Source organism: Pan troglodytes, chromosome 1 (assembly GCF_028858775.2).
Source record: "Pan troglodytes isolate AG18354 chromosome 1, NHGRI_mPanTro3-v2.0_pri, whole genome shotgun sequence".
Classification (NCBI taxonomy): domain Eukaryota; kingdom Metazoa; phylum Chordata; class Mammalia; order Primates; family Hominidae; genus Pan; species Pan troglodytes.
In genome coordinates this window covers 204,779,699-204,806,109 of record NC_072398.2, presented here as the reverse complement: position 1 = coordinate 204,806,109, position 26,411 = coordinate 204,779,699, and the positions used below count along the sequence as shown (strand labels likewise).

Genomic DNA, 26,411 nt, shown 5'->3' with positions numbered 1-26,411 from the left:
GCCAGGGTTTTTATCAGTGGTGGGAGCAGCGGGCGCGGGGTTCGGCCAGCCTGCTAGTCACCCTTGGGCGCAGCCTTCACCCTCATCTCGGCCAGTTTGTGAGTGAGGAAGCCCCACTTGAAGCCGGCCACCGGCTCGGCCTCCTGCGACTCGGGGCGCTCTGCGGCCTCCTCCGCGGCCTCGTCCGCGGGTTGGGGGTCCGGCTCCGGAGTGGGCTCGGTGCCGCGCAGCATGGACGCCGCGGCGGCCTGCTGCTGCTGCCACCTGCTGGCGAACGCGTCCCAGAAGCCCGGGCCGCGCGCCTCCGCCGCCGCCGCCGCCTGCGAGGGGGGTCGCGCCGCCAGAGGGCTGCGGGAGAGGGCCGCGGTCAGGGAAGCGGCCGGGCGGTCCCGGGGAGGAACATCGGCTGGGCTGAGGGACGAGTTTAGTGGGGCCGGGGGAACCTGGGCGGAGTCAGAGGCAGTTGAGCGGGGTCAGGTGACCAGTGGGGGACCGGGACGAGGAGGAGGGTCAGGGCCTGGAGGCAAGGGGAGGGCTCAGAGGCCCTGGGAAAGGGGGCTGGGGTGGGACAGGGTCAGGGGATTAGGCGAGGGATGTGGAGGGAGGGGACCGGGATCAGGATCCCTGGGGAGAGAATGAGGTCAGGGTTTCAGGAGAGGCTCAAGGAGGGACGCTGGAGGCGTGCGCAGGTCTGGGAAGCTGGAAGGATCCCTGGGAAAGCAGGTGGGAGCGGGAGGGCTTTTCAGATCCCACCTGAGGGAAGCCCTGGGGAAAAGAGGCGGGGCACAGGCAGGAATCAGGTTCTGAGATTGAGGGAAAGGGGGACTAGGGGCACGGGAGAAAGGTAGAGCGACAGGAAGGCCTAGGTCAGAGGCTTAGGGGAGAGCGTGGGACTCAAGAGAGGTGGGAAGATGTTGGGGGGAAGGGCAGTCACGGAGAGGTGATGAAGCTTGAAGTGGAAGCCTCAAGTCCAGGAAGTTCCTTAGGGAACTGGGGTTGGGGGTGGGGGAAAAGAATGGAAACCTGGGGGCGGGAGAGGCTGATGGGTCATGGGGACCCTAGGAGAAAAGAATAGGGTCAATGGTGAGAGGGGGATGTGATCAGGATGGAGAAAAGGCAGAAATGGAGAATGTGCCAGTGATAGAGCCAGGAGGGAGACTGAGGTCCCAGGTCCCACCCGCTAATCCTTGGCCTCAAAGACCTTCTCAGAAGGTGGTTCCCAAAGCTGCAAGCTGCAGGGCCCTGAGGGAGCTTGCTGAAAACATGGCTAGATCCCCAAGACTCTGCCACACCAGCGAAATCGGAGTCTCTGAAGGAGGGTCCAGGAATATGTTTGTGACACGCTTCCTTGGAGGGTGAGGGTTTAGGTAATACTTGAGAACCTTTGAGTTGGATCAGCTGTTGCAAACACCTAAAGGTATTCTGCGTTCTTGGATTTTAGAGAGATGGCCCCTCCCAAGCGGATGGGTCGTGAGAGCCCATAAATACCTTCTAGCACCTCAATCCCAACAGCTGGTCAATTCCTCCTGAGATTTACCCTAATCTCCCAGATATGCTGATTTGGCCTGTTTCCTGCTGAGAGAAACAGAAACAGCCTGGGACTGCCCCTCCCCAGCCCTCAGTGGTTAGAAAGACAAACAAACCAGAAGGAAAGGACCAGGCAGAAGGGGGACCTCAGGCCCCTTCCAGAACCACCACAAACACACACGCACATACTGGTCAGCGCAAGGTTCTGGTGGCAGCAGCTTATCTTCATCTTCTTTGTTAAACAGAGATGACATTGTCAGCCAGCCTTTCACCCCGACCCCCTGAACCTGGGAAAGGGGTTGGGAGTCAGGGAGGGGGTCCAGCACAACCTCCCAGGACTCCACAGAAGCCTCTGCCAGGCTGCCCAGGGTTGGGGTGGAAGAAGGGAGAATACTCACCCGGCGGGCCAGCTGTGACATGGGATTGAAGGTCTCCTCGGTCGGTTCTGCTGTCTCAGACTCCACTAATGCTGGGTTCTCCCTCTGGGACACAAGACCCCCACACAGCATGAGAGAGGCCGCAGAGGAGTGGGATCTCCCTCCTCCACTGCTAGCCTAGTACACACAGACCAGGCACCCCAAATCCCACAGAACTAAACACATACCTATACACTCCACAGATCCACAAGGGCACATGGGAATGCATACAGGTATACCTGCAGAGTAAATCCCTGCAGACACCCTTTTTTTCCTTTGTGTGTGCGTGTGTGTGTGTGTGTGATGGAGTCTTGCCGTGGGGTGCAGTGGTGCGATCTCGGCTCACTGCAACCTCTGCCTCCCAGGTTCAAGTGATTCTCCTGCCTTAGCCTCCTGAGTATCTGAGCCTACAGGCACCCACAACCGCCCTGCTAATTTTTGTATTTTTAATAGAGATGGGGTTTTGCCATGTTGGCCAGGCTGGTCTCGAACTCCTGGCCTCAAGTGATCCTCCCACCTTGGCCTCCCAAAGTGCTGGGATTACAGGCGTGAGCCGCCAGTCCGAGCTGCAGACACCCTTGAGCACACATACCTGCCCACCACAGACACATCCATATACACCCAAAAGCATGTGGACATGGGCATGCACTCTGATGTAGACACACACCTGTACATGAGCATGCCCCCACATGGCTACAGCTCTTCACCTGTACATAGACATACGTGTTGTGAAGCACCTATACAAGGACACACACAGTTATATCATTCACACCTGTGCACTTATACAACCACAGACAGCTGCACAGAGGCCTATCCGCAACACACAAAACCTCTCCACCCAACCACAGATACCAAAACACATACACCATACAAACAACACCTGCAAATGTCTACACAGAGGCATGCAGGCAGACTGCTACCCAAAATGTTCACACCTGCACATACACTTTCACTGGGGATTCCACCCAGATACTGATCACACCAGTTACCCACTGACATTTCTGCACAAGCCCAGCCTTAGACACCAACCTCTCCAGACATTCAAGAATTCAAACCATTCCCCGCCCCTCTGAACCGATTCCTGCCTCTGCCACATTTTGTGTGATTGTGTGACTGCCACTTATCACAGCCTCCAGACATAAGACTGTCCCTGGTTTCAGAAACTTTGCTGTTGTTGTTTTGAGACAAAGTCTCACCTGTCACACAGGCTGTAGTGCAGTGGAGCCTCAACCTCCCTGGGCTCAAGCAATCCACCCACCTCAGCCTCCTGAGTAGCTGGGAATACAGGTGTGTGCCACCATGCCTATCTAATTTTGTATTTTTTTGTTGAGATAGGGTTTCACCATGTCACCCAGGCTGGTCTCGAAATCCTGGGCTCAAGTGATCCTCCTGCCTCAGCCCCCTGAGTAGATGGGATTATAGGTGCCCGCCACCATGCCCAGCTAATTTTTGTATTTTTAGTAGAGGCAGGGTTTCGCCATGTTAGCCAGGCTGGTCTCGAACTCCTAACCTCAGGTGATCCACCCTCCGTGGCCTTCCAAAGTGCTAGTATTACAGGCAGGAGCCACTGCACCTGGCCTGTTTGTTTGTTTGTTTTTGAGAAGGAGTCTTGCTCTGTCGCCCAGGCTGGAGTGCAATGGCGCAATCTCAGCTCATTGCAACCTCTGCCTCCCAGGCTCAAGCAATTCTCCTACCTCAGCCTCCCAAGTGGCTGGGATTACAGGTGCACGCCGCCATGCCTGGCTACTTTTTTTTGTATTTTAGTAGAGACTGGGTTTCACCGTGTTGCCCAGGCTGGTCTTGAACTCCTGAGCTCAGGCAATCCACCCGCCTTGGCCTCCCAAAGTGCTAGGATTACAGGCATGAGCCACCGTGCCCGGCCCAGCCTGTTTTTTTTTTTTGTTGTTGTTGTTTGTTTGCTTGTTTTTTGTAATGTCAGAACAAAGCATGGTCTAAGTATGGCTTTGATCTGATGCCGCTGCAGTGACCTTTCTAGTACAGGCGCCACTCCCCCTACCTCTAGTAACATGGGGCTCACTACATCACTCCTACTTCTGCTCCCATTAGAAAGTTGTGTCCAGCTAAGTGTGCTCGTGTGCCTACTGCCCACTGGTCCTAGAAGAATCTCTTCCATGTGGCAGCCTCGAGATCTTTGGAGACAGTGGCCACTCCTCCCATGGTCCCTAAGTCTTTTCTTCCTCAGTTTTCTTGAATGTCCTGGCTTTCTGATGCTGCACCATGGTCTTTAACATCCCTGAATGTGGCATCTGCACAAATGTGGCCCCCCCACCTCCAAGCCTATCCTGTGCCCCACTTCATACTGCTCATTCCTGCTGCCCCTCTGCACATGCTCCACCCAGCATGCATGGATGGCACCCACCTCCTCTGCCAGGTCTTCTTCAGATTCCCCACTCAGGGTCTGTAGCACTTTGGACTTGTAGGTTTTCCAGAAGGCCTGGTTCATGGCTGCAGGGGGAAGGGGCCTGGCACGCAAGCACAGGAAGGTGGTGGCTCAGTGGATACCAGTGAGTCTGGCTCTAGGAACTTGGTGAGGCCAAGAGCCTGTCCGAGGGATCCAGTGACTTCATTAAAGATGCACCAGCCTCCCCAGCTGGCACAGTGCCCAGGAGGTGAACCTGATCCAAAGGAGTCGGGGAGTGGGGGATGGAACAAGCTTCTGCCACCTTAGCCCCTTGTCTTGACCCATATTGGCAAAGAATAATGAAGTCATTTGTCTCTAGAGAGGCTTTCTTCCTGGGCCTAGGAGTACTTGAGTTGTTCATCTCTTAGCATGCCTCCAGGAAAATCTTCTTCCATTCACAAAATCCTGAGGTCTGGGACCCACACTGGAGCCCCTGTGACTGTAGTCATACTAGTTGTGTCTTCAGCAGGGCTCCACCCTGTGTCCCTACTCAGCCTCAATGAACTGGAGCAGGAAGATCCGCAGGCCCCCAGTGGGCACCTTGGGCTTACATTTCACTCCTTTGTCTGGGCTGGAAACTGATTCCTCTCCCCAGGGATACACGTGCCTGTCTCCTTGTTTCCTGGCAACAGACTCCAAAGAGCTGGAGCCCCTGAATTATTGCTAAGCTCCTCTGGCCCCTTCCAGCTGAGTTGGCTCTGGCCAGCCTGGGAGGCACCAGGCTCCTGTGAATGGGGAAAGGCCCTCTAGCCACTCTGAGCATGCAACACCTAGGCCTTTGCTGCCAGCCCACCTCTGGGAGCCCAGGGCTTAGAGAAAGGAGGCAAAGATGGAGAGGTCCTTCTATGAGTACTTGTGAGAGGAACTGAGCCCTCTGGAGTCTGGATGCCTGAGGACTGCAATCTCTGGGGAGGAACACCCTTCACGGATTTGGTTGGGGTCAGAGAGAGGATGGAGACTCAAGGGAATAACGGGAGCCGGGAGAAGTGAGGGCTTTTTCAGGGACTGGAGATTATCTCGGGAAGCCCTGGTGGGGCTGGGATTCCAAACTTATTCACTCTCAGTCATTTACTAATTTATTCATGACACAGACATTTATCAGTGCTTTCCAGAGATAAAGCATCCCACCCCCACCGCGGAGTCCAAGGTCTGGGAAACAGGAAGGGATGACAGGGGTAGAGGCTGGCACTGATACTGGTTGGACCAGGCCAGGAAGAGCAGGGCAGCAAGACGGCCCCGAAACCCCCAGGCGCACGCACCACCCCGCGCCTCCCCAGCGAGGGCCCGCGGGGCCATGCCCTTCAGTGGGCACACTTCTGGGAACCCGTCCTGAGCTCGGTCACTGACGTCGACGGCCGCCTGGCGGCGCTCGAGCCGCTGGCCGAGAGTGACGTCATCAGAGGCGGTCCGGCCGAGCCTGCCTCGCCCCCCGGCGTGGCCTGACGTAGCTGATCGGCCCGGAAGCGCTCACACGTGTGCTCCCTGCCCTGCTCCTGGCCCCTTGGCCGGCCGGGCTGTTTCTGGCCATGGGTCGCTCCCGCCGGACAGGCGCGCACCGAGCGCACTCTCTAGCCCGGCAGATGAAGGCGAAGCGGCGGCGGCCGGACTTGGATGAGATTCACCGCGAGCTGCGGCCTCAGGGATCCGCACGACCCCAGCCCGACCCAAACGCCGAGTTCGACCCCGACCTGCCAGGGGGCGGCCTGCACCGCTGTCTGGCCTGCGCGTGAGTCCCGGACGAGCCCGGCCTGGGGCGGAGGAGGGTCCGCGGTACCGGCCGGGAGATGTGAAGTTGAAGCCCCAGGCCGCGCAGAGTCTTCTCTCTTGGGACCCGTGGGTCCGCCCGCCTCCCGTTTCTCAGACCCGGATCCTGGCGTCAGGGACAAGCTAGGGCTAGGGAGATAGGTGTACTTGGGAGACTATCACCTCCTCACTCTCCTTCTCACTTCCATTCCTACAGGAGGTACTTCATCGATTCCACCAACCTGAAGACCCACTTCCGATCCAAAGACCACAAGAAAAGGTATGAAGGAGTAAGGAGAGGATTGATGGATGGGTGCTCAGCAGATAGGGCTCTCACCTGGTCAGCTCCCAACTCCTGTTTTTCTTTCTCCCAGGCTGAAGCAGCTGAGCGTCGAGCCCTACAGTCAGGAAGAGGCGGAGAGGGCAGCGGGTATGGGATCCTATGTGCCCCCCAGGCGGCTGGCAGTGCCCACGGAAGTGTCCACTGAGGTCCCTGAGATGGATACCTCTACCTGAAATGGCCTGAAGATGCAGGGCAGAGGAATTGCCCATGGACAGTGATGCAAGGACTAGGCTGGGAGGGAGCGTGCCAACCCCTTTTGCCTCTGGGTTTGGGGAGCGGAGGGCCTCTTCTTGGTGCCCTGCCCCCAATAAAGGAACTGGACAAAGAGAACTTGCCTCCAACTCTAACTTCCAGGCCGCTGTCTCAAACTCCTGCCCTGGAAGGGCTTCTCTGCTACTTTCTGTACACCAGGCCTAGGGTGTCTACTCCCCACTTGGTCTATCTCTGCCTTCCCTCTGAGGTCCTAGCATCTGAACTGGAGCACCCAGATGGAGGCCTGATGCAGTGTGGGGTGGCGGGAGTGGGATCAGATTACTCTGTCCTGCTTCTGACAGAGACTGATCCCCAGAAAAGAAGGCTTCTGAGATTGCAGCCCCCTCCCGAGTCACCTACCCCCAGCATCCAAGTGAGAGTCTCTCTTCTTCGTTACGGGGCCCGTGGCACCCGCCGCTGCCCCACCATCTTCCAGACGGCATAGCAGGAGCCACCCAGCCCGAGGACAGCTAGCACTGTAGCCACAACTCCCGCCAGCAGACTCCGGGGCTCTGCCTTCAGCTCACCAGCTGCCTGCATCTGGAGGTGCACAGAGGGTGTGCCTCAGGGGTCAGTTGAGACTGCCAGGAAGGTGGGGAGTGGGAAGGGGCTGAGTAGATGTAGCTAGGGGAAGGAGACATGGACGCCGGTCCTGCCCCAGGGAGATTCCACCCCAATCCCTTTCGCCTCACTGCCCATCTGGGCCTGCCTGCTCAGGCGGCAGGGAACGTGACAGCCTGGCTGTTGGGGGTGTCAACCCAGCTATGGTAGGGGGAGGAAGGGGTCAGTCGTGCCAGAAACCGTTGATCAGGGGTACTTACCTGTAACACCCGGAAGTAACCAGGGGTCAAGCGTCGAAATCGCATGGTGGGCGGCACTGGTCTCCCTGGCGGCCTGTAGGGTGGGAGCGGACATGAAGACCAGTGGTCTTCATGACACCAAGAAGTGGAAACTAGGGTAGAGGGGTCTCTGACCTTCTACATACGCAAGACCCAAGCTCTCAGAGGATGCTCACCCGCGCCTGCCTGCCCAGGTCTGGCAGGGGGCGGAGCAACTGGACCTTTAAATCTGGTCCCTTCCCCCACTGCCTACCATCCTGCCAGCCTTAGAAGCAGCTGTCAAAAGAGATCAGCATCAGGCTTGAGCGGCACCTCCCCCACTCTCCGAGGAGGCGGGTCCGGGTAGGCAGGAGAGGCCTTGGCTGGCAGTGCTCAGGAGTCCCAGGCCTGGACCAGGTACTGGGCGGGCCTCCCTCAGCCCTGGTCCAGGCCCCATCGCTACCTCAGATGATTGGATGCCACCAATCAGCATTATCGAAGGAAGGATGTGTTATTAGCTCCCACAACAGTATGCCTTTTCCATTTGATTTCTGTGAAATCAACCGGCCCTACCTCAAGGGAGGGCACATATAACCCTTTTTTTTTTTTTTTTTTTTTTTTTTTTTAAAGACAGAAGTCTCACTCTGTCACCCAGGCTTGAGTGCAGTGGCATGATCTCGTCTCACTGCCACCCAGGTTCAAGCGATTCTCCAGCCTCAGCCTCCTGAGTAGCTGAAATTACAGGCACCTGCCACCGCGCCCAGCTAATTTTTGTATTTGTAGTAGAGACGGGGTTTCACCATATTGGTCAGGCTGGTCTTGAACTCCTGACCTCATGATCCCCCCGCCTTGGCCTCCCAAAGTGTTGGGATTACAGGTGTGAGCCACTGCGCCCGGCCAATTTAACCCATTTTTTCAAGACAAAGTTTCTTCAGGGACTTCCCTGCCCTCAGCTTGAAACAATAATAAAAGCATATCTGCATATACCAGTTAAGGAAGCTGCCCATGACACGTTAAAAATAGTAGTCATTGTTCTAAGCACTTAACTTGTATTATTTCATTTGCTATCGATTATCTCTTAAATGAAAAAGTATGGCTGGGCAGCACTTTGGGAGGCTGAGGCAGGCAGATGGCTTGAGCCCAGGAGTTCGAGACCAGCCTGGGCAACGTGGTGAAACCTCATCTCTACCAAAAAAAAAAAATTTAGCCAGGCATGGTGGTGCATGCCTGTAGTCCCAGCTACTCAGGAGGCTGAGGTGGGAGGATCACTTGAGCCCAGGAGGTGGAGGCTGCAATGAGCTGAGGTTGCACCATTGCACTCCAGCATGGGTGACAGAGCCAGACCCTGTCTCCAATAAAAATAAAAAAGAAAAAGTACAATTTGCAGAATAGTATGTAGACTATCTGCAGATATAGAAAATAGAAGAATATCCCAAATTTAGTAGTGGCCCCCACTGGGGAACATGATAGAGACACACTGGGGAAAGGGCACATCCTTCTTTCACTTAACCTATTACCTTTGAAATGTATACAGCAAATGTGTAGAACTTTATATTCATAAAGCTTTTTAAAATAGGCTGGGCATGGTGGCTCACACCTGTAATCCCAGCACTTTGGGAGGCCGAGGTAGGTGAATCACTTGAGGTCAGGAGTCCGAGACCAGCCTGGCCAACATGGCAAAACCCTGTCTCTACTAAAAATAAAAAAATTAGCTGGGTGTGGTGGCGCACACCTGTAATCCCAGCTACTCGGGAGATTGAGGCACGAGAATCACTTGAACCTGGGAGGGAGAGGTTGCAGTGAGCCAAGACTGCGCCACTGCACTCCAACCTGGGCAGCGGAGCAAGACTCTCTCAAAAAACAAAACGAAACCCTTTAAAATAGAAGTTGCCAGCCGGGTGTGGTGGTTTACGCCTGTAATCCCAGCACTTTGAGAGGCCGAGGCAAGGAGATCACTTGAGGTCAGGAGTTTGAGACCAGCCTGGCCAACATGGTGAAACCCCATCTCTACTAAAAATACAAAATTAGCCGAGCATGGTGGCACACGCCTGTAATCCCAGCTACTTGGGAGGCAGAGGCAGGAGAATAGCTTGAACCTGGGAGGCGGAGGTTGCAGTGAGCCAAGATCATGCCATTGCACTCCAGCCTGGGCAACAAGAGCAAAGCTCTGTCTCAAAAAAATAGATAAAAATAAATAGAAGCTGCCACTTACTGTGTTCCTAACTGCCTAACCCTGGCAGATGCTGGGAGCGTAGAGTAAAGGCGCCGTGGTTCAGGGAGGAAGGGGGCTGGTTCTCACCTCTGGTGGCAGCTCAGGAAAGATATTTGATGAAATCAAGATCTGTCAACCGAACACTAATAAAGGCTCTATTAGAATTTACTGGACTTCCCCAGAGTGCCACAGGGAGGCTGCTGCATGAAGAGGCAAAAATGTTAAACGAGGATGCAGCACGGAGTGTTCAAGGGACACAGACCTGAGGCAAAAGACAAAGCTGGAGATGGGCATTTTGCAAATTTGAAGCCAACTGGCTCACAAAATGAAAGAGGCTGTTAATACCAAGTGTGAAGGTGGGATGACATCACCAGAGCTGGCCAAGTTCAGAGAAGCTGGAAATCTCAATTTGGATGTGACGTTATTAAATGATGACAACACACGTACACTACATGGGCCAACCATGGGCGAAATTCAGACTTTGGGTCTCTGGGTTACAGGTAAGGTCGTGACAGGCTTTGACGACTGGGGGTGCTGCAGAAATTCTGAAGTAGGTGACAACAGGTAGCTCCTCCCCACAGAATTAAAGCAATAATAACTCCTATCTACCCCATGATACAGATTTCAAAGTACTTAATGTCATCACAGTGCTAAGGCCTAGGAATCCCCTTCTGGAGACAAAGAAACAGATTCAGAGAGCTGTAGAAGTTGGGCTGAGTCACATAGCAGTTGAGTGTGGAACTGATTTTATCTGATTTTTTTTTTTTTTTTGAGACCGAGTTTTGCTCTTGTTGCCCAGGTTGGAGTGCAGTGGCGCAATCTCGGCTCACTGCAACCTCTGCCTCCGGGTTCAAGCAATTCTCCTGTCTCAGCCTTCCGAGTTGCTGGGATTATAGGCACCCGCCACCACGACCGGCTAATTTTTTGGATTTTTAGTAGAGACGGGGTTTCTCTATGTTGGCCAGGCTGATCTCGAACTCCTGACCTCAGATGATCCACCCGCCTTGGCCTCCCAAAGTGCTGGGATTACAGGCATGAGCCACCGCGCCCGGCCTTTTTTTTTGACATGGAGTTTCACTTTTCTTGCCCAGGCTGGAGTGCAATGACGCGATCTCAGCTCACCGCTACCTCTACCTCATGAGTTCAAGCAATTCTCCTGCCTCAGCCTCCCGAGTACCTGGGATTACAGGCATGTGCCACCACACCCGGCTAATTTTGTATTTTTAGTAGAGATGGGGTTGCTCCATGTTGGTCAGGCTGGTCTCGAACTCCTGACCTCAGGTGATCCGCCCACATAGGTCTCCTGAAGTGCTGGGATTACAGGCCTGAGCCACCGCGCCCGGCTGATTTTATCTGATTCTAAAGTCCTGGGAGTCCCCTGACCTGATGATGATGATGAAAATGAACATTTACTATGTCTCAGATATTTTTCTAAGATTAAAGCTCTTGCTCTGAGGTTCAGAATTCAGGGGATCCATAAACTTGGATGGGAAAAAATTATATTTTTATTTTTGCTAACCTCTAACCAAAATTTATGGTTTCCTTCTATATGGATTGAAGCAGTAGCAGTATCTTTGGCTTAGTCACCAATAGAAATCACATATTTTCATATCAAATTGTAGTTATTGCAAGTATCTCAAAATATTTATGCTCAAGTGATTTCAAAATCACAGTGGTTGTTAAACCACCACTAAATTGTTCGTGAGCAACTTCTGTTTCAGATGCTCCTGTGATGTAGCCACCATTAATTGGTTACCTCCAGGCTTAGCAGTGGTTCAGTGACCAAAGGGCGAATCTGCCTGTTCTGAGTAGGGCTTCTCCACTCTTCTGCATTCCCTGTCTTTTTTTTTTGAGACGAAGTCTTGCTCTGTCGCCCAGGCTAGAGTGCAGTGGCGCGAACTCGGCTCACTGCAAGCTCTGCCTCCTGGGTTCACGCCATTCTCCTGCCTCAGCCTCCTGAGTAGCTGGGACTACAGGCGCCCGCCACCATGCCTGGCTAATTTTTTGTATTTTTAGTAGAGACGGGGTTTCACCACGTTAGCCAGGATAGTCTCGATCTCCTGACCTCATAATCCGCCCGTCTCGATTATAGGCGTGAGCCACCATGCCCGGCCCAGCATTCCCTGTTTTTAGTTGTTTGCTGATCAATATGTAAGAGGAGGGGCGTCAAAGACCACCCCACAGTTTAATGTTCTTATTCAAGCTGGTCGACAACACACTGAGGTCATTAAAAAAGAAAAATTTAACTTTCGGCCAGTCTTATTAATGTTAGTAAACACATAATATAAATTTCTGGTTTTATTTTTTTGAGATGGGCTCCTGCTATGTTGCCCAGGGTGGCTTTGACTCCTGGGCTTCAGTGATACTCCCCCGCTCAACCTCTCAACCTCTCGAGTAGCTGGGACTACAGTCGTGTGCCAGCACTCCCCAGCTCCAAATTTTTTTTTTGTTTTTTGTGAGTTTTTTTTTTTTGAGACGGAGTCTCGCTTTGTTGCCAGGCTGGAGTGCAGAGGCGTGATCTCAGCTCACTGCAATCTCCGCCTCCCAGGTTCAAGCGATTCTCCTGCCTCAGCCTCCTGAGTAGCTGTGACTACAGGCGTGCACCACCACACCCAGCTAATTTTTGTATTTTTAGTAGAGACGGGGTTTCACCATGTTGGGCAGGCTGGTTTCCATCTCTTGACCTCGTGATCCACCCGCCTTGGCCTTCCAAAGTGCTGGAATTACAGGCGTGAACCACCATGCCCGGCCAAATTTGTTTTTAAATATAGTTTTGATAATTGTTCTCATTGTAATCCTAAGCATTTTGTTTTGTGCATTTATTTATTTATTTATAATACAGAGTTTTGCTCTGTTGCCCAGGCTGGAGTGCAGTGGCACGATCTTGGCTCACTGGAACCTCCCCCTCCTGGGTTCAAGGGATTCTCCTGCCTCAGCCTCCTGAGTAGCTGGGATTACAAGCACCCACTACGCCCAGCTAATTTTTTGTATTTTTAGTAGAGATGGTGTTTCACCATATTGGCCAGGCTGGTCTTGAACTCCTGATCTCAAGTGATCCGCCCACCTTGGCCTCCCAAAGTGCTGGGATTACAGGCGTGAGCCACCGCGCCCGGCCTGTTTTATGCCTTTATAAGCAGCTATTCTGAGAAAGCATTCACAGGCCTCACCAGATGCCAGAGTCCATACTGCAAAATCCAAGGGAGGCTAAACACCCCAGTTCTAAATGTTTTCAAGCCATTCAGATACTGTGCACAGCTGCCCTTTGAAGTACGGTCTATTATATCTCTTTTACAGACCCAGAAACTGAGGCGCAGAAGTTAGGGTCAGCCCCAGGTCACACAGCTAACAAGAGCTGGCCTAGGCACCCAGGGACCTGGCCCCCTAGCCTCTGTGCTTTGCTACTGATTTCAGCGCTCCTCTTGTGGCTTTTTCTTGAGGAGCCCAAGGGTCAGGGTCCCACCCCGCGATATGAGGCCAGTGGCACTGCCCCCTAGCAGGCGCGAGATGCCAGAGCCCTAGGATGTCTGAAGGGCCGGGCAGGAGGCGGACGGGCATGGGCCAATGGCTGTCGCAGTGCCTCACCTCGCCGTCTGTGTGAGCCCAGGTATGCAGTAGGCTCCGCCCAGGACCCAGCCCGGCCCCTCCTTAGGCCTGGGCTCTGGGAGCGGAAATTCCGGCGACAGCAGGGCAAAACAGGAGCTGATTCGAGCTGGCAGCGCTGGGCCATGGAACCGGTAGAGACCTGGACCCCCGGAAAGGTGGCAACTTGGCTGAGAGGTGGGTGGGGCCGGGGTAGAGTTGGGCTTGAAGGGGACTAGGTGTGGTGTCCCACCAGGAAGCGGGAGGAGAGGAAAAGGAAAAAGAATCTGCGGACTGGGTGCGGTGGTTCACACCTGTAATCCCAGCACTTTGGGAAGCCAAGGTGGGTGGGTCACCTGAGGTCGGGAGTTCAAGACCAGCATGGTGAAACCCCGTCTCTACTAAAAATACAAAAATTATCTGGGGGTGGTGGCAGGTGCCTGTAATCCCAGCTACTTGGGAGGCTGAGGCAGGAGAATCGCTTGAACCCAGGAGGCAGAGGTTACAGTGAGCCGAGATTGCACCGCTGCACTCCAGTCTGGACGACAGAGCGAGATTCAGCTCAAAAGAAAAAAAAAATAATAATAAACTGCGGGCTCTATCAGTCGGTCAGTCAGTCAACAAATATTTACAGAGCACCTAACATGTTCCAGGTACCGTGCTGGGCAGAGAGACAGACGAGATGACCCTGGGGGGCCCAAGGACCCAGAAGGGGGCCCCTCATCGTGGCAGTAGCCCAAGAGGCCTCTAGGGTGATAATGGGGAGGCGGTGTCATGAAAACAGGAGGGAGGCCTGACAGGCCCACGCCCACTGTATCTCCTTCATCTTCCCTGGCCCCAGGGCCAGTGGGCTGTTGTTAAATCCATTTCTTAGAGTCAGAAACTGACACACAGAGCCAGGAAATGATTTGCTCAGTCTCTGGTGTCATTTTCCCCCCTCCACACCCTGAGCTCCTAGTAACAGAAGCAGAAGCCCTAGGCCAGACTGAAGAGGTTGACACAGCCCCACCCTGGGGCTCCTATCCAAGGGGCAAGGTGCTGTCCAGGCTCAGCGAGCCCACACAGATGGGAATCAACACACCCCACAGGCAGACTCAGAGAAGGAAGGGCCTCCTGACACACAGTGCGACCAGGAGCAGGCAGTCAGGACACCCCTCCCAGAGTGGGGAGCTGGAGCGCACTAGAGACAGGCTCAGGAGGACCAGCCCGGGTAAGGGCAGGAATTCAGGGCTGGGTTCAGACTCCCAGGCTGGATTCCAGGCCCACCCCCACCGCTTGCCAGCTCTGTGACCATAGGTCTTAGTTTTTCTGTCCATCAAATGGGAAAGGCAACTCTGACCTTATGAAGTGGACAAAGTGAGACAATCATGACATGGTTCATTTGTAGCTCAATGCCTGGGTCTATTGGGAGGGCACCAGCCCAATACAGTCACCGTGCAGGAAGGAGGTGGCTCAGGGGTCCATAGCCAGGGAGTGATAGGTTCATGAACTCCCAGTCCAGTGCTCTCAATGTGACACAGGGAACACACACACACACCTCCCCCAGTGAAGGAGCCTGGCTTAGAAGGGGAAGAATTCCTTCGAAGAGTGAGCAAGCTACTTAACCTCTGTGTCAGTTTTCCCATCTGTAAGCAGGATAATGATAGTCTTTACCTCCTAGAAATGCAGTGAGAATCAAATGTGTTAATATGTGTAAAGCTCTTATAGATTTGCATAGCACATAGTAAGCCCTCAATAGACACTTTTCTTATTTTTGAGTGCCTACCTTGTCCAGGCACAGGCCGGGGGTTAGAGGCAAATGGTTATCTAAGGCCTGATCTTTGAAGAGCCTGTGATAAAATGGGAAAGACCGATGGTCAAGTGCAGGGGTTTGTGGAGGCTCAGGGCCAGTGGGAACAAGAGGAGAGCCCTCCATCCCACTCAGCCTGGGAAGTTATGGAAGGCTTCCTGGAGGAAGTTAGATGAAAAAGGAAGTGAAGGAGCTAGAAGAGCAACGCCAGCAGGAGGAATAGCACTTGCAAGGACGCTGAGGTAAAAGGGTGTTCCAGGAGCTGCAAGGAATTAGCTCTGTGCATCTGAAATGTTGAGTTTGGGGGGCTCTTCAGGATATGATGCTGGAAAGAGAGGTAGTAGCCTAATCATACAGGGCCTGTAGGTCATGGTAAAGTCTGGCAATAATAAATGATGGCTATTATTGGCTGTCTCCCACGAACCAGACAGTGGCCAAGGCCTTGACATATGTTGTGTCATTCAATACACACGATTAGAAGGTAGGTACTTTTATTATTCTCACGTTACAGGTGAGAAAACTGGGCACAGAGCAGTGCTATTACTTGCTCAAGTGTTCACAGTGTCTCAGCGACTCCATAGCCTCTTGTTCTTATCCCCTGTATCATTAGTTCTCAAACTTAAGGGAGCATCACAGTCACCTGCATTAAAATACAAACTGCTGGCTGGGTGTCGTGGCTCACACCTGTAATTCTAGCACTTTCAGAGACTGAGGCAGTCAAATTGCTTGAGCCCAGGAGTTCAAGACTAGCCTGGGCAACATGGTGAAATCCCACCTCTGCAAAAAATACAAAAATTAGCTGGGTGTGGTGGTGAGTGCCTGTAGTCCCAGCTACTTGGGAGGCTGAGGTGGGAGGATGGATTGAGCCTAGGAGGTCAAGGCTGCAGTGAGCCGTGACTGTGTCTCAAGCCCCTGTCTCAAAAAGAAAAAACAAAACAAAAACAAAAAAAAGACTGCTGGGCCCCAACCTCAGAGTTTCTGATTCAGCAGGTGTGGGGTGAGGCCTGATAATTTGCATTTCTAACAAGTTCTCCGGTGAGTCTGCTGCTGCTGGTCTGGGGGCCACTTTTGAGAACCCATGTCCTATACTTTCCTGCTTCTCAACTCGGTGGCCTCATCTGTGAAATGGGCAGAACAGCCTGGGTGTCAGAGTTGTCATTAGGGTTAGACTAGAGGGAAAAGAGCTTTGCAGGCATGAAGAACCAGCCCAAAAGGTCCTGACACCTCTGCTTCCCCGAGCTGAGCCTTACTCTCCCTCCAGGTCTTGACGACTCCCTGCAGGACTATCCCTTTGAGGACTGGCAGCTGCCTGGCAAGAACCTGCTCCAGCTCTGCCCCCGAAGCCTCGAGGCTCTGGCTGTGCGGTCTCTGGGACACCAGGAGCTCATCCTGGGCGGGGTGGAACAGCTCCAGGCCCTGGTGAGTGAATGCTGGTCACACTGGCTGCAGCTTCCACCAACCTGGGGGGTGTGATGGGGGGCTGGCTGCTGCCAGAGAGGTGACTTGTCCTCTTTCTGGCACAGAGCTCCAGGCTACAGACAGAGAACCTGCAAAGCCTGACAGAGGGACTGCTGGGGGCAACCCATGACTTCCAGAGCATAGTCCAAGGCTGCCTGGGGGACTGTGCCAAGACCCCTATTGATGTCCTCTGTGCGGCTGTGGAGCTGGTGCATGAAGCTGACGCCCTCCTCTTCTGGCTCAGCAGGTACCCGGGTTGGGGTGACGAGTGAGGGACTATTGTCATCCTTGGCCTCCTTCAGGGCGTGGGAGAGAAAAACAGAGCTTGGCTCTTGTTCAGATATGGTGAGCCAGGCGTGGTGGCTTAGGTCTGTAATCCCAGCACTTTGGGAGGCCGAAGCGGGCAGATCACTTGAGGTCAGGAGTTCGAGACCAGCCTGGCCAACATGGTGAAACCCCATCTTTACCAAAAATATACAAAATTAGCCAGGTGTGGTGGTGCGCACCTGTAATCCCAGCTACTGGGGAGGCTGAGGCAGGAGAATCACTCAAACCTGGGAGGTGGAAGTTCCAGTGAGCCGAGATCATGCCACTGTACTCCAGCCTGGGCGACAGAGTGAGACTCCCTCTCAAAAAAAAAAAAAAAAAAAGATATGGTGGAGCAGGGCAAAGGGATTAATCCACCTGTGCAGGGGCACTGGGATGCCGGAGTTCCCACCCCACCCTCCAGCTTGTAATAATCGGTCTCATCAACAACCACTGAATGGAGAGCCTCCCCAACCCTGTGCACTGGCTGCTGCTTGTCCTACAGACCCCACCTCAAATGTCATCTCGGGGAAGCTTTCCCTGTTGTACACTCTCCAAGCTATACTATTAATAAACAATAAATAATAACTTATTATAAACTCATTATCCAATGTTTCATGATACTCATTACAGCCAAAGTTAAATTGATATTGATGTATGATGTCTTTACTCTCTGTTTCCCCAGTGCCTAGAACAGGGCTTGGCATGTGGTAGGCACATGACAAATAAGTCCTGTGCTAATCTCTTTAGATGTCTCAATCATCTCCTTTACTCTAAACCAAAACCCATCAGAGCAGGTATTATCCCCAAGTCTCTGAGGTGAGTAATTGGTGAATAATTGGCTCTGAGTGGTTAAGTATAGTCCCTTAACCACTGTGCCATTCTTCCCCTGCCAGGTACCTCTTCTCCCACTTAAATGATTTCTCAGCATGCCAGGAGATCCGAGACTTGTTGGAGGAGCTGAGCCAGGTCTTGCATGAGGTAGGAGAACCAAGGGCCAGGCTTGGCCCATGCCCTAGAGACCAAGCTGGGCTAGAGCTTTTTATAACCTGTGAATCAGCCCAGGATCGAGTATGAGGATTGAGACGGGCGAGAAAGGAGGAGAGGAGGCCCTGCCACTGGGTATGGGACGATGGGGCCTGGGGTCCCCTAGCTGGCAGGGGAATTTTGACACTCAGGACAGGGAAGGAGGGGAGGGCACGTGTGGTGACTTCTGGGGGCCTGGTATCAGGGAAACGAGCCCTCTGGTTAAAACGCTGGGGCCCTGTGGTTCTGGGCAGGGGGCCAGTGTAGGGAAGGCAGGGAGGGACTGTACGGAATCCCACCCTGCCCCCAGGAGAAGGCAGTCCCCCATGGCCCTTGCTCAGGGGAGGCCCCTGCTCTCTCATTCTACTTCCAGGATGGTCCAGCGACTGAGAAGGAGGGCACAGTCCTGAGGATCGTGAGTCTGTGGGGTGGGAAGAGAGTGGGGGTAGGGGCGATCGGGCTCAGGCTACATAGCCCGCTCCCCTCCCCCAGTGCAGCCACGTGGCTGGGATCTGCCACAACATCCTGGTCTGCTGCCCCAAGGAGCTGCTGGAACAGAGGGCCGTGCTCGAGCAGGTGCAGCTGGACAGTCCATTGGTGAGCCCTGCCCTCCCACCTCTCACTTCTGACCCCTTGGCAGCCTTGTCTGGGCCCTGAAATAGGGTCCAGGATCCCACAGAACCCTGTGCTGCCATGGCTGGAAAGCCTTTTTTGTACAGATGCTAAAATGGAGGCCCAGAGGATTGGCCAGGGTCTCCCGTTGCTCTGCTCCTCCCCAGTCCTGAGGGGCCACGCGGGTGTGGCCTCAGGTAGTGTGTTCCAGCCTTGGGATGGAGACGGGGCAGGGGCTTGGGGGCAGTTAGGAGAAAGGGAGAGGATGTGACCTTTCTTGGTTTAGTCTTTGACCAGTGGGGAAGACCAGAGCCCTGTCCCTGCTTGTCCCTTTAGGAATGTTGCTGAGAAGCTGGTACCTCAGAAATCAGGGTCTCCAGCTTCCCTCTGGCTCTTAGCAGAGGAGAAGGCAGAGGCCCACAGGAGTAGCAAGTCCAAAGTCATACAGCAAGTCTGGGCAGGACCAGCTTGGGGTCAGCTCTTGCCACAGTTCCACCCACCATAGAGTCCTGGTGTCTGGCGGGGGTCCTGCCTATTGGCCCTGTTGCCCCCCAGCCCCCGGTGACTATAGCCTCTGCCTCTGCAGGGCCTAGAAATTCACACCACCAGCAATTGCCAGCACTTTGTGTCCCAAGTGGACACCCAGGTGAGAGCCCCACACCCTTCTCAGCCGCCCATCCCCGAGGCCTCTCACCTGCAAGCCAGGCCAACCTCAGGCCCCATTCCCCACGTCAGGTTCCCACTGACTCCCGACTGCAGATCCAGCCTGGAGACGAGGTTGTCCAGATCAACGAGCAGGTGGTGGTGCGTGAGGAGAGGGACATGGTAGGAGGTGAAGGGGTCACCGAGTGGAACCCAAGTCTGGTGGGTGGGGAGGCAACCAAGGGTTCTGACCAGGGTTGTGGGAGCTGCCTTCCAGGAGATGAGCCAGCTAAGTCTGGTGAGAGCATCCTCTGCAGAGCCCAGGTGATGGGGCCCATGGAAGCCCCCAGGAGGCTGCATGAGTGGGAGGCAGAAGTGGGAGGCTGAGAGAGAGCTCCCAGCACAAGGGTGAGAGTTGGTGGTTGCTTCAGAGCCTCCTGCCCAGGTTGATACCAGCCAGTGTTTCTGTCCCCCAGGTGGGATGGCCCCGTAAGAACATGGTGAGGGAACTGCTGCGGGAGCCAGCCGGACTCAGCTTAGTGCTGAAGAAGATCCCGATACCGGAGACCCCCCCACAGGTACCTTCCCCTGCCGCCCCCCGACCTGCCTTCAGACCCCCCCTCCACAGGTACCTGCCCCCACCACCCCCATACCTGCCTTCAGACCCCCCCCAACAGGCACCTTCCCCTGCTGCGCCCCCCTAGCTCCCTTAAGACCCCCCCACAGGTACCTGCTCCTGCTGCTCCCCTACCCCTGTTGCCCCCCAACCTGCTTTCAGACCCCTGTCTCCATTGCTTTGTTCCTGGTTGTTCCCCAGACGCCCCCTCAGGTCCTGGACTCCCCGCACCAGAGGAGCCCATCACTGTCTCTGGCCCCACTGTCTCCCAGGTAACAGGCTCTGTCCAGGTGTGTCTTGGTGGGGAGACCGTGGGCTCATCTCATCCCCCTTGCCCTCCCCAGGGCCCCATCTGAAGACGTCTTTGCCTTTGACCTGTCTTCAAACCCCAGTCCCGGACCCAGCCCTGCCTGGACAGGTAGTCTCAAAGCTCCATGGATGCCCCGGACACGGCATCTGGGCACCCAGTTCTGACCCCAAGCCTGGGATTGGGCTCATAGTCTTTCCCTCTCTCTCCTCCCTCCCTGACAGACTCTGCCTCCCTTGGCCCTGAGCCCCTGCCCATCCCCCCGGAACCCCCAGCCATACTCCCAGCAGGGGTAGCAGGGACTCCAGGGCTCCCTGAATCCCCTGACAAGGTAAGCTCAGGGGCTTAGCAAGGAGGTGGGTGGGTCTGGACCTAGATCCTTCTCTCACCCTTCTGCTGTCCTTTCAGAGTCCTGTTGGTCGGAAGAAATCAAAAGGTATGAGGTGCGCTGGACTAGGTGGGGGTTCCCCTGTTTGAGGAGCTGTTAAAAATCGTTACATGCTGGGCAAGATCACCCCCATCCTTCCCACACAGCCTCTCCTGGAAACAGCTCTGTTTCTAGGGTCAGACAGAGCTGTGCTCCCAGTCTGGGCCTCTCACCAGACTAGAGGCTAACCTGTTTGCTGTGACTGAGCAAACAGTTTAGCCTCTAGTCTTCAGTTTGCTCATCTCTAAAATAAGAAGGGTCATCCCACCTCAGAGATGACACATGTAGCATTCTGAGCAGAGTGTGGGTTCAGAGATCTCACTTGGGGATGCTTGTGGAAGGCAGGGAGTAGGTTTAGCGGGGGCACCTTGCCAGCCCCTCACTGCCCAGCTTGTGCTGTGCTGCTACAGGCCTGGCGACCCGGCTGAGCCGCCGGCGGGTGTCATGCCGTGAGCTGGGCCGGCCGGACTGTGACGGCTGGCTCCTGTTGCGAAAGGCACCGGGCGGCTTCATGGGCCCGCGCTGGCGCCGCCGCTGGTTTGTGCTCAAGGGACACACGCTCTACTGGTACCGCCAGCCCCAGGTAAGACCCCATACACAAAAATGGGTAGGCAAGTGAGTCACTTCCAGGCCTCGATTCTCATCTCTATTGTATCATCCACTCTTATTCCTGGTCCAAGGCTTTGATGTCCCCATCTGTAAAATGGGGACTTTATTCAGAGAGAAATGAGTTAATATATGTATAAAAGCAGTTTGGAAAAGGTATCATAGGAGGTATAGAGAAAAATCTTTTTTTTTTTTTTTTTTTGAGACAAAGTCTCGCTCTGTCGCCCAGGCTGGAGTGCAGTGGCATCATCTCGGCTCACTGCAAGCTCTACCTCCCGGGTTCACGCCATTCTCCTGCCTCAGCCTCCCGAGCAGCTGGAACTATAGGCGCCCGCCACAACGCCCAGCATATTTTTTGTGTTTTTAGTAGAGACAGGGTTTCACCGTGTTAGCCAGGATGGTCTCGATCTCCTGACCTCGTGATCCACCTGCCTCGGCCTCCCAAAGTGCTGGGATTACAGGCGTGAGCCACCACACCCGGCCCTGAAAAATCTGGGCAACATAGCAAGATGGGGTCTTGCTATGTTGCCCAGGCTTGTCTCAAACTCCTGGGCTCAAGCGTTCTGCCTGCTTCAGCCCGCCAGAATGCTAGGATTATAGGCGTGAGCCACCACATCTGGCCGAAAAATCACTTCTATTCTGCCCACTTCTCCTTATCCTTCTGATATTCTGTCCATCCGAATGATGGGCCATTCATTTACTCATTTATTCATTCAGGATTCAGGTGCCTACTGTGAACCCAGCTCTAGGCTGGGCACTATGGACACAGAGAAGAATTGGATGATTTTTGCTTCTCCAGAACTTAGAGGCTAGTAGGGGAGAGGGATGAATACACACTCAAGGACAATGTAGGGACCGTGTGCTAAGATAAAGGGAAAGCCCAAGGGATATGTGGGAGCACAGCAGAGGTGTCCAGTCCATCCTGAGGAGTCCAGATGCCCCCTGACAATGCAATACCTTGCAGTTAGTTGCATGGGAAGGGGAAAGAAAACCAGGAAGAGAAAGCAGCATTCAGAAAGCTCAGGGGTGTGAAGCAGTTTGGTTTGTGTCTACTGAAGGAACAAATGCATGAGCAGGCTCTTCTTGTTTGGTTGTTTGGTTTTTGTTTTTGAGACAGAGTCTTGCTTTGTCACCCAGGCTGGAGGGCAGTGGCATGATCTCAGCTCACTACAGCCTCAGCCTCCCAGGTTCAAGCGATCCTCCTGCCTCAGCCTCCTGAGTAGCTGGGACTACAGGCACATGCCACCATGCCTAGCTAAGTTTTTTGTTTGTTTTGTTTTGTTTGAGACGGAGTCTCGCTCTGTTGCCCAGGCTGGAGTGCAGTGGCGCAATCGCAGCTCATGGCAACCTTTTCCTCCCAGGTTCAAGCAATTCTCCTACTTCAGCCTCCCGAGTAGCTGGGATTACAGGCACCTGCCACCATGCCTGGCTAATTTTTTGTATTTTTAGTAGAGATGGGGTTTCACCATGTTGGCCAGGCTGGTCTCGAACTCCTGACCTCATGATCTGCCCGCCTCAGCCTCCCAAAGTGCTGGGATTACAGGTGTGAGCCACCACACCCAACCTAAGTTTTTAATTTTTTGTAGAAATGGGCTTTTTTCCCAGTCTGGTCTCAAACTCCTAGGCTCAAATGGTCCTCCTGCCTTGGCCTCCCAAAGTGCTGGGATTACAGGCATGAGCCACCATGCCCAGCCTTCAGGCTCCTCTTTTTTTTTTTGGCTGTTTCTCTGATATCTTTGGCTCCCCTTTCCTGGCTTAGAGGCATCCTTTGGCCACATCTCCTACCCTGACCCCAGATTCCAGCCCTGAGCTCCAGAAACAGGGAGACTTGTTAGAGAGCCCAGGAGATGCCTTCTCCTCTCCACAACCCTCAGGAGCCCGAGGGGTAACTAGGAGCTGACTGGGCCTTGAGGGTATTGGGGTTCCAACCTGACCCTCGTGCTATGATCCCCCCAGGATGAGAAGGCTGAGGGCCTCATCAATGTCTCCAACTATAGTCTGGAAAGTGGACATGATCAGAAGAAGAAATAGTTAAGTCTTGGGGTGTGATGGGCTGGGGGATGGAGACAGAAAGGGAGAGGAAGGGTGACGGGGTAGCAGTGGGAGGTGTGGCAAGTGGCTGGGGCGCCCAGAATCCAGCCTCTCTGGGCTGTGGGTGGGCACGCCCAGGCTGAGTGATGCTCCTCCACTACCTGGCAGTGTGTTTCAGCTCACCCATGATGTGTACAAACCCTTCATCTTCGCTGCTGATACCCTGACAGATCTGAGCATGTGAGTGCCGCCTCCCTTAGCCCCTACTCTCATATGATTCCCAAACTCTGTGAGCTTGGGAGCCTAGGCTCAGGAGCCTGGAGATACAAATTCCAGCTCTCTGAGAGTGGTTGGTCAAGATACTCACTTCTCTTTCTTTTTTTTTTTTTTTTTTTTGAGACAGAGTCTCACTATGTCACCCAGGCTGGAGTGCAGTGGCGTGATCTTGGCTCACTGCAATCTCCGCCTCCTGGGTTCAAGTGATTCTCCTGCCTCAGCTTCCTAGGTAGCTGAGACTACAGGCGCCTACCACCATACCCGGCTAATTTTTGTATTTTTAGTAGAGAGGGGGTTTCACTATGTTGGCCAGGCTGGTCTTGAACTCCTGACCTTGTGATCCGCCTGCCTCGGCCTCCTAAAGTGCTGGGATTACAGGTGTGAGCCACTGCACCCGGCATCTCTCTTTTTTTTTAATTAAAAAGTTTTGTGGGGAGATGGGTTTGCCCTAGCTGGTCTCAAACACTTGGCCTCAAGCAATCCTCCTGCCTCAGCTTCCCAAAGTGCTGGGGTGACAGACGCGAGCCACCGCACGCAGCCAGTACTCACTTCTCTAAGCCTCAGTTTCATCATCTATAAAATGGGTGACTAAGAGTTCATCCCTCTCAGAGTTGCTCTGAGGATCATTAGAAGATGATGTGGGTAAAAAGCCCCCAGCATACAAGAGGGCCCCAGTGGATGGAAACCCTGTGAGACCTGCTTGCTCTCCATAGGTGGGTGCGTCATCTCATTACCTGCATCTCCAAGTACCAGTCTCCAGGCCGGGCCCCCCTACCCCGAGAGGAAGGTAGGTATCTCGCAGGGTTGAGTGGGAGGAACCCTCACCTGAGCCTGTGCCTTTCCTGGGATGGGGGCTAGGAACTCAAATGCCCTAGGCCACTCCCTGGCCTCCCAAAAACCCACTGCTGCTCCTCACCCCAGACTGCTACAGTGAGACCGAAGCAGAGGACCCGGACGATGAGGCTGGGTCCCACTCAGCCTCGGTGAGTGGGGGGCTGCCGGGGGTAGGAGGTGGGGATAAACAACAGGGCGTGGAGCTCAGACAGAAACTGTCTGTGCTTTCCACCCTGCCTGCAGCCCAGCCCTGCTCAAGCTGGGAGTCCCCTCCATGGAGACACATCACCTGCAGCCACCCCCACACAGCGCAGCCCACGGACCTCCTTTGGCTCTCTGACAGGTGCTGGGCTGGAGTTGGGAGCTGGGCTGGGGGCTGGGGTGGGCACATCCTCATCCTGCTCTTCCCTCCCACAGACAGCAGTGAAGAGGCACTGGAAGGAATGGTACGGGGGCTGAGGCAGGGTGGCGTGTCCCTCCTAGGCCAGCCACAGCCCCTGACCCAGGAACAGTGGCGGAGCTCTTTCATGCGGCGCAACCGAGACCCTCAGCTCAATGAGCGAGTGCACCGTGTGCGGGCGCTACAGAGCACACTCAAGGTCAGCTGGGGGGCTCTGGGCACAGCAAGGGACTAGGCTCTGGGCTTCAGGCTTTGGTTTGCGGCTGTCACCTCCACCCTGGGCACCAGACTCCAGACTCAGCTCCGGACCCTGGGCTTAGCAGCTGACAGTGGGCTCAGCTGTGGACTGGGCCAGGCTCTGGGTTCCGAGTGGGGATTTGAGTCTCACCTAGGCTCCTCGTGCCACGCTGGCCAGGTGCTGGCTTCCAGGCGCCGGACCTCCGGAGTGAAGTCTGGCCTCGGGCTCTGCCCACTTCCCTGGGTGATCATGGTCCCTTAGCCCCTCCTCTCCACACAGGCAAAGCTGCAGGAGCTGCAGGTCCTAGAAGAAGTGCTGGGTGACCCTGAGCTGACAGGAGAGAAGTTCCGCCAGTGGAAGGAGCAGAACCGGGAGCTGTACTCAGAGGGCCTGGGGGCCTGGGGAGTGGCACAGGCTGAAGGCAGCTCCCACATCTTGACCTCTGACTCCACAGAACAGTCCCCCCACTCCCTGCCCTCTGACCCTGAAGAGCACTCCCATCTCTGCCCCCTGACCTCAGAGAGCAGCCTCCGACCTCCTGACCTCTGACCCTGGCCAGCACTCTAGCTCCTGACCTTTGACGCGAGGGCCACCTCAACCCCAGCTTCTGACGTGTCCAGGACAGAGTATCCCTGGATTCTGTTCAGGGTGGGAAGTAGTACTGCTAGTCATGGTCTCACCCCGAGCTGACCCCTCTGCCTGGGCTTTGTGCCACCCTCTCCCTTGCCAAAGAAGAAACTCTCCCCCCAAATCCTCCAACCTCTGGGGCCACAGCCCTGCCCCTCCAGTTCCTTGGCAGTTCTCCCCCAAACCAGGTCTGTACAGGTGTTCTTTATTTTACATGAGGGCTACTTTCCAACCAAATAAAGTCAATTTTTCTAAAAATGAGTCTACATGTAACTTTACTTCCATATTCGAATTGGAAATCTGCCCCCCTGTGGGGACTGGGGTGAGTGCTCTTGGCCAGAGGGTGGGTGGCAGACCCTTCGTGCAGCCCGTTGGCCTGGGCTCTGTACCCGAGCTCCAAGCCTGCCAGGATGGTGGGGGATGACCCATGGCTAATGAGGGCTCCGACTCATGTCCACCTCTCCCCAGCTCTTTGAAGGCTAATGGTGATCTCCTACCCCATTCCCGGGGGGCACACAATGAGAAACTTCCACTTTGTAGATGGGGAAATGCACTTTGCACGGAAAGGTGGTGGGGACAGTCCTGGAGACTGGGCTGGTAGGACAGGGCAGCTGGTGGGGAAGGGTGCAGGTTGAGGTCTGCCCTGGGAAGGCCCTGGGGAAAACACTTCTCTCCTTCACTCCTCATTCCAGCCTCACCTCCACCTCCTGGATCCAAGGCAGGGACACGTCCCTGTGACTCCATTCAGGCTGCACGGGAAATCTGACCTGCTCCCATCAGCCTCTGACTTCCAACCCCAGCCCAGCATCTCCACAGCATCCCCAGACTTCCTCTGTGGGATGCGGAGGAGGGCCAATGGGAGGAGCTTCTCTCCAGGTTGGAATTCCTCAGTAGAATGCAGAAG

At 54.6% G+C, this 26,411-nt stretch overlaps 4 protein-coding genes and 1 long non-coding RNA gene across 8 annotated transcripts; 2 read left to right on the top strand and 3 right to left on the bottom strand.

Moving 5' to 3' along the window:
• Positions 1–11: 11 nt before the first annotated feature.
• Positions 12–4,871, bottom strand: C1H1orf232 (chromosome 1 C1orf232 homolog). Its single transcript, XM_054664164.2, has 4 exons — positions 4,324–4,871; positions 1,926–2,009; positions 1,717–1,814; positions 12–348 (listed from the first exon to the last, which is right to left on the bottom strand). The coding sequence occupies exons 1-4, from the start codon at positions 4,405–4,407 to the stop codon at positions 54–56; spliced, it is 561 nt and encodes a 186-aa protein (XP_054520139.1). The 5' UTR covers positions 4,408–4,871; the 3' UTR covers positions 12–53.
• A 918-nt stretch (positions 4,872–5,789) lies between these two features.
• On the top strand, positions 5,790–6,781 carry ZNF593 (zinc finger protein 593). Its single transcript, XM_513225.7, has 3 exons — positions 5,790–6,091; positions 6,326–6,388; positions 6,483–6,781. The coding sequence occupies exons 1-3, from the start codon at positions 5,892–5,894 to the stop codon at positions 6,622–6,624; spliced, it is 405 nt and encodes a 134-aa protein (XP_513225.2). The 5' UTR covers positions 5,790–5,891; the 3' UTR covers positions 6,625–6,781.
• Positions 6,782–7,096: 315 nt separating this feature from the next.
• On the bottom strand, positions 7,097–7,243 carry ZNF593OS (ZNF593 opposite strand). Its single transcript, XM_063784390.1, has one exon. It carries the CDS (start codon positions 7,241–7,243, stop codon positions 7,097–7,099), a length of 147 nt encoding a protein of 48 aa, XP_063640460.1.
• Positions 7,244–9,968: 2,725 nt separating this feature from the next.
• On the top strand, positions 9,969–25,765 carry CNKSR1 (connector enhancer of kinase suppressor of Ras 1). 3 transcript variants are annotated; one of them, XM_016956715.4, is made up of 21 exons: positions 9,969–10,233; positions 16,363–16,520; positions 16,625–16,806; positions 17,762–17,846; positions 18,265–18,306; positions 18,384–18,488; positions 19,090–19,149; positions 19,239–19,307; positions 19,622–19,723; positions 19,963–20,033; positions 20,106–20,179; positions 20,293–20,399; positions 20,477–20,504; positions 20,906–21,078; positions 23,058–23,131; positions 23,301–23,372; positions 24,122–24,195; positions 24,330–24,391; positions 24,486–24,585; positions 24,660–24,841; positions 25,160–25,765. In XM_016956715.4, the coding sequence occupies exons 1-21, from the start codon at positions 10,059–10,061 to the stop codon at positions 25,427–25,429; spliced, it is 2,265 nt and encodes a 754-aa protein (XP_016812204.1). In that variant the 5' UTR covers positions 9,969–10,058; the 3' UTR covers positions 25,430–25,765. The 3 variants fall into 3 exon arrangements, with proteins under 3 accessions (XP_016812204.1, XP_016812210.2, XP_016812212.1); XM_016956721.4 differs by lacking the exon at positions 9,969–10,233 and adding an exon at positions 13,252–13,510 and having other exon boundaries at positions 19,239–19,328; XM_016956723.4 differs by lacking the exon at positions 9,969–10,233 and adding an exon at positions 13,368–13,510.
• LOC129136628 (uncharacterized) lies at positions 21,120–26,404 on the bottom strand. 2 transcript variants are annotated; one of them, XR_010147632.1, is made up of 4 exons: positions 26,206–26,396; positions 25,456–25,519; positions 25,031–25,183; positions 21,120–21,205 (listed from the first exon to the last, which is right to left on the bottom strand). It is a non-coding gene; the product is annotated as an uncharacterized LOC129136628 (long non-coding RNA). The 2 variants fall into 2 exon arrangements; XR_010147634.1 differs by lacking the exon at positions 21,120–21,205 and adding an exon at positions 24,579–24,676 and having other exon boundaries at positions 26,206–26,404.
• Between the last annotated feature and the right edge of the window lie 7 nt (positions 26,405–26,411).

Bases quoted from the DNA above. Each gene is read 5' to 3' on its own strand.
- C1H1orf232 (XM_054664164.2), bottom strand. From the start codon at position 4,407: ATGAACCAGGCCTTCTGGAAAACCTACAAGTCCAAAGTGCTACAGACC. The intron at 1,815-1,925 runs GTGAGTATTCTC...CCCCTTTCCCAG, and splicing joins TGTCACAGCTGGCCCGCCGG to GTTCAGGGGGTCGGGGTGAA. The intron at 349-1,716 runs GTATGTGCGTGT...CCTCTCCCGCAG, and splicing joins CCAGAACCTTGCGCTGACCA to CCCTCTGGCGGCGCGACCCC.
- ZNF593 (XM_513225.7), top strand. From the start codon at position 5,892: ATGGGTCGCTCCCGCCGGACAGGCGCGCACCGAGCGCACTCTCTAGCC. The intron at 6,092-6,325 runs GTGAGTCCCGGA...CCATTCCTACAG, and splicing joins CACCGCTGTCTGGCCTGCGC to GAGGTACTTCATCGATTCCA. The intron at 6,389-6,482 runs GTATGAAGGAGT...TCTTTCTCCCAG, and splicing joins TCCAAAGACCACAAGAAAAG to GCTGAAGCAGCTGAGCGTCG.
- ZNF593OS (XM_063784390.1), bottom strand. From the start codon at position 7,243: ATGCAGGCAGCTGGTGAGCTGAAGGCAGAGCCCCGGAGTCTGCTGGCG.
- CNKSR1 (XM_016956715.4), top strand. From the start codon at position 10,059: ATGAAAGAGGCTGTTAATACCAAGTGTGAAGGTGGGATGACATCACCA. The intron at 20,034-20,105 runs GTAACAGGCTCT...TGCCCTCCCCAG, and splicing joins CTGGCCCCACTGTCTCCCAG to GGCCCCATCTGAAGACGTCT. The intron at 23,373-24,121 runs GTGAGTGCCGCC...TGCTCTCCATAG, and splicing joins ACCCTGACAGATCTGAGCAT to GTGGGTGCGTCATCTCATTA.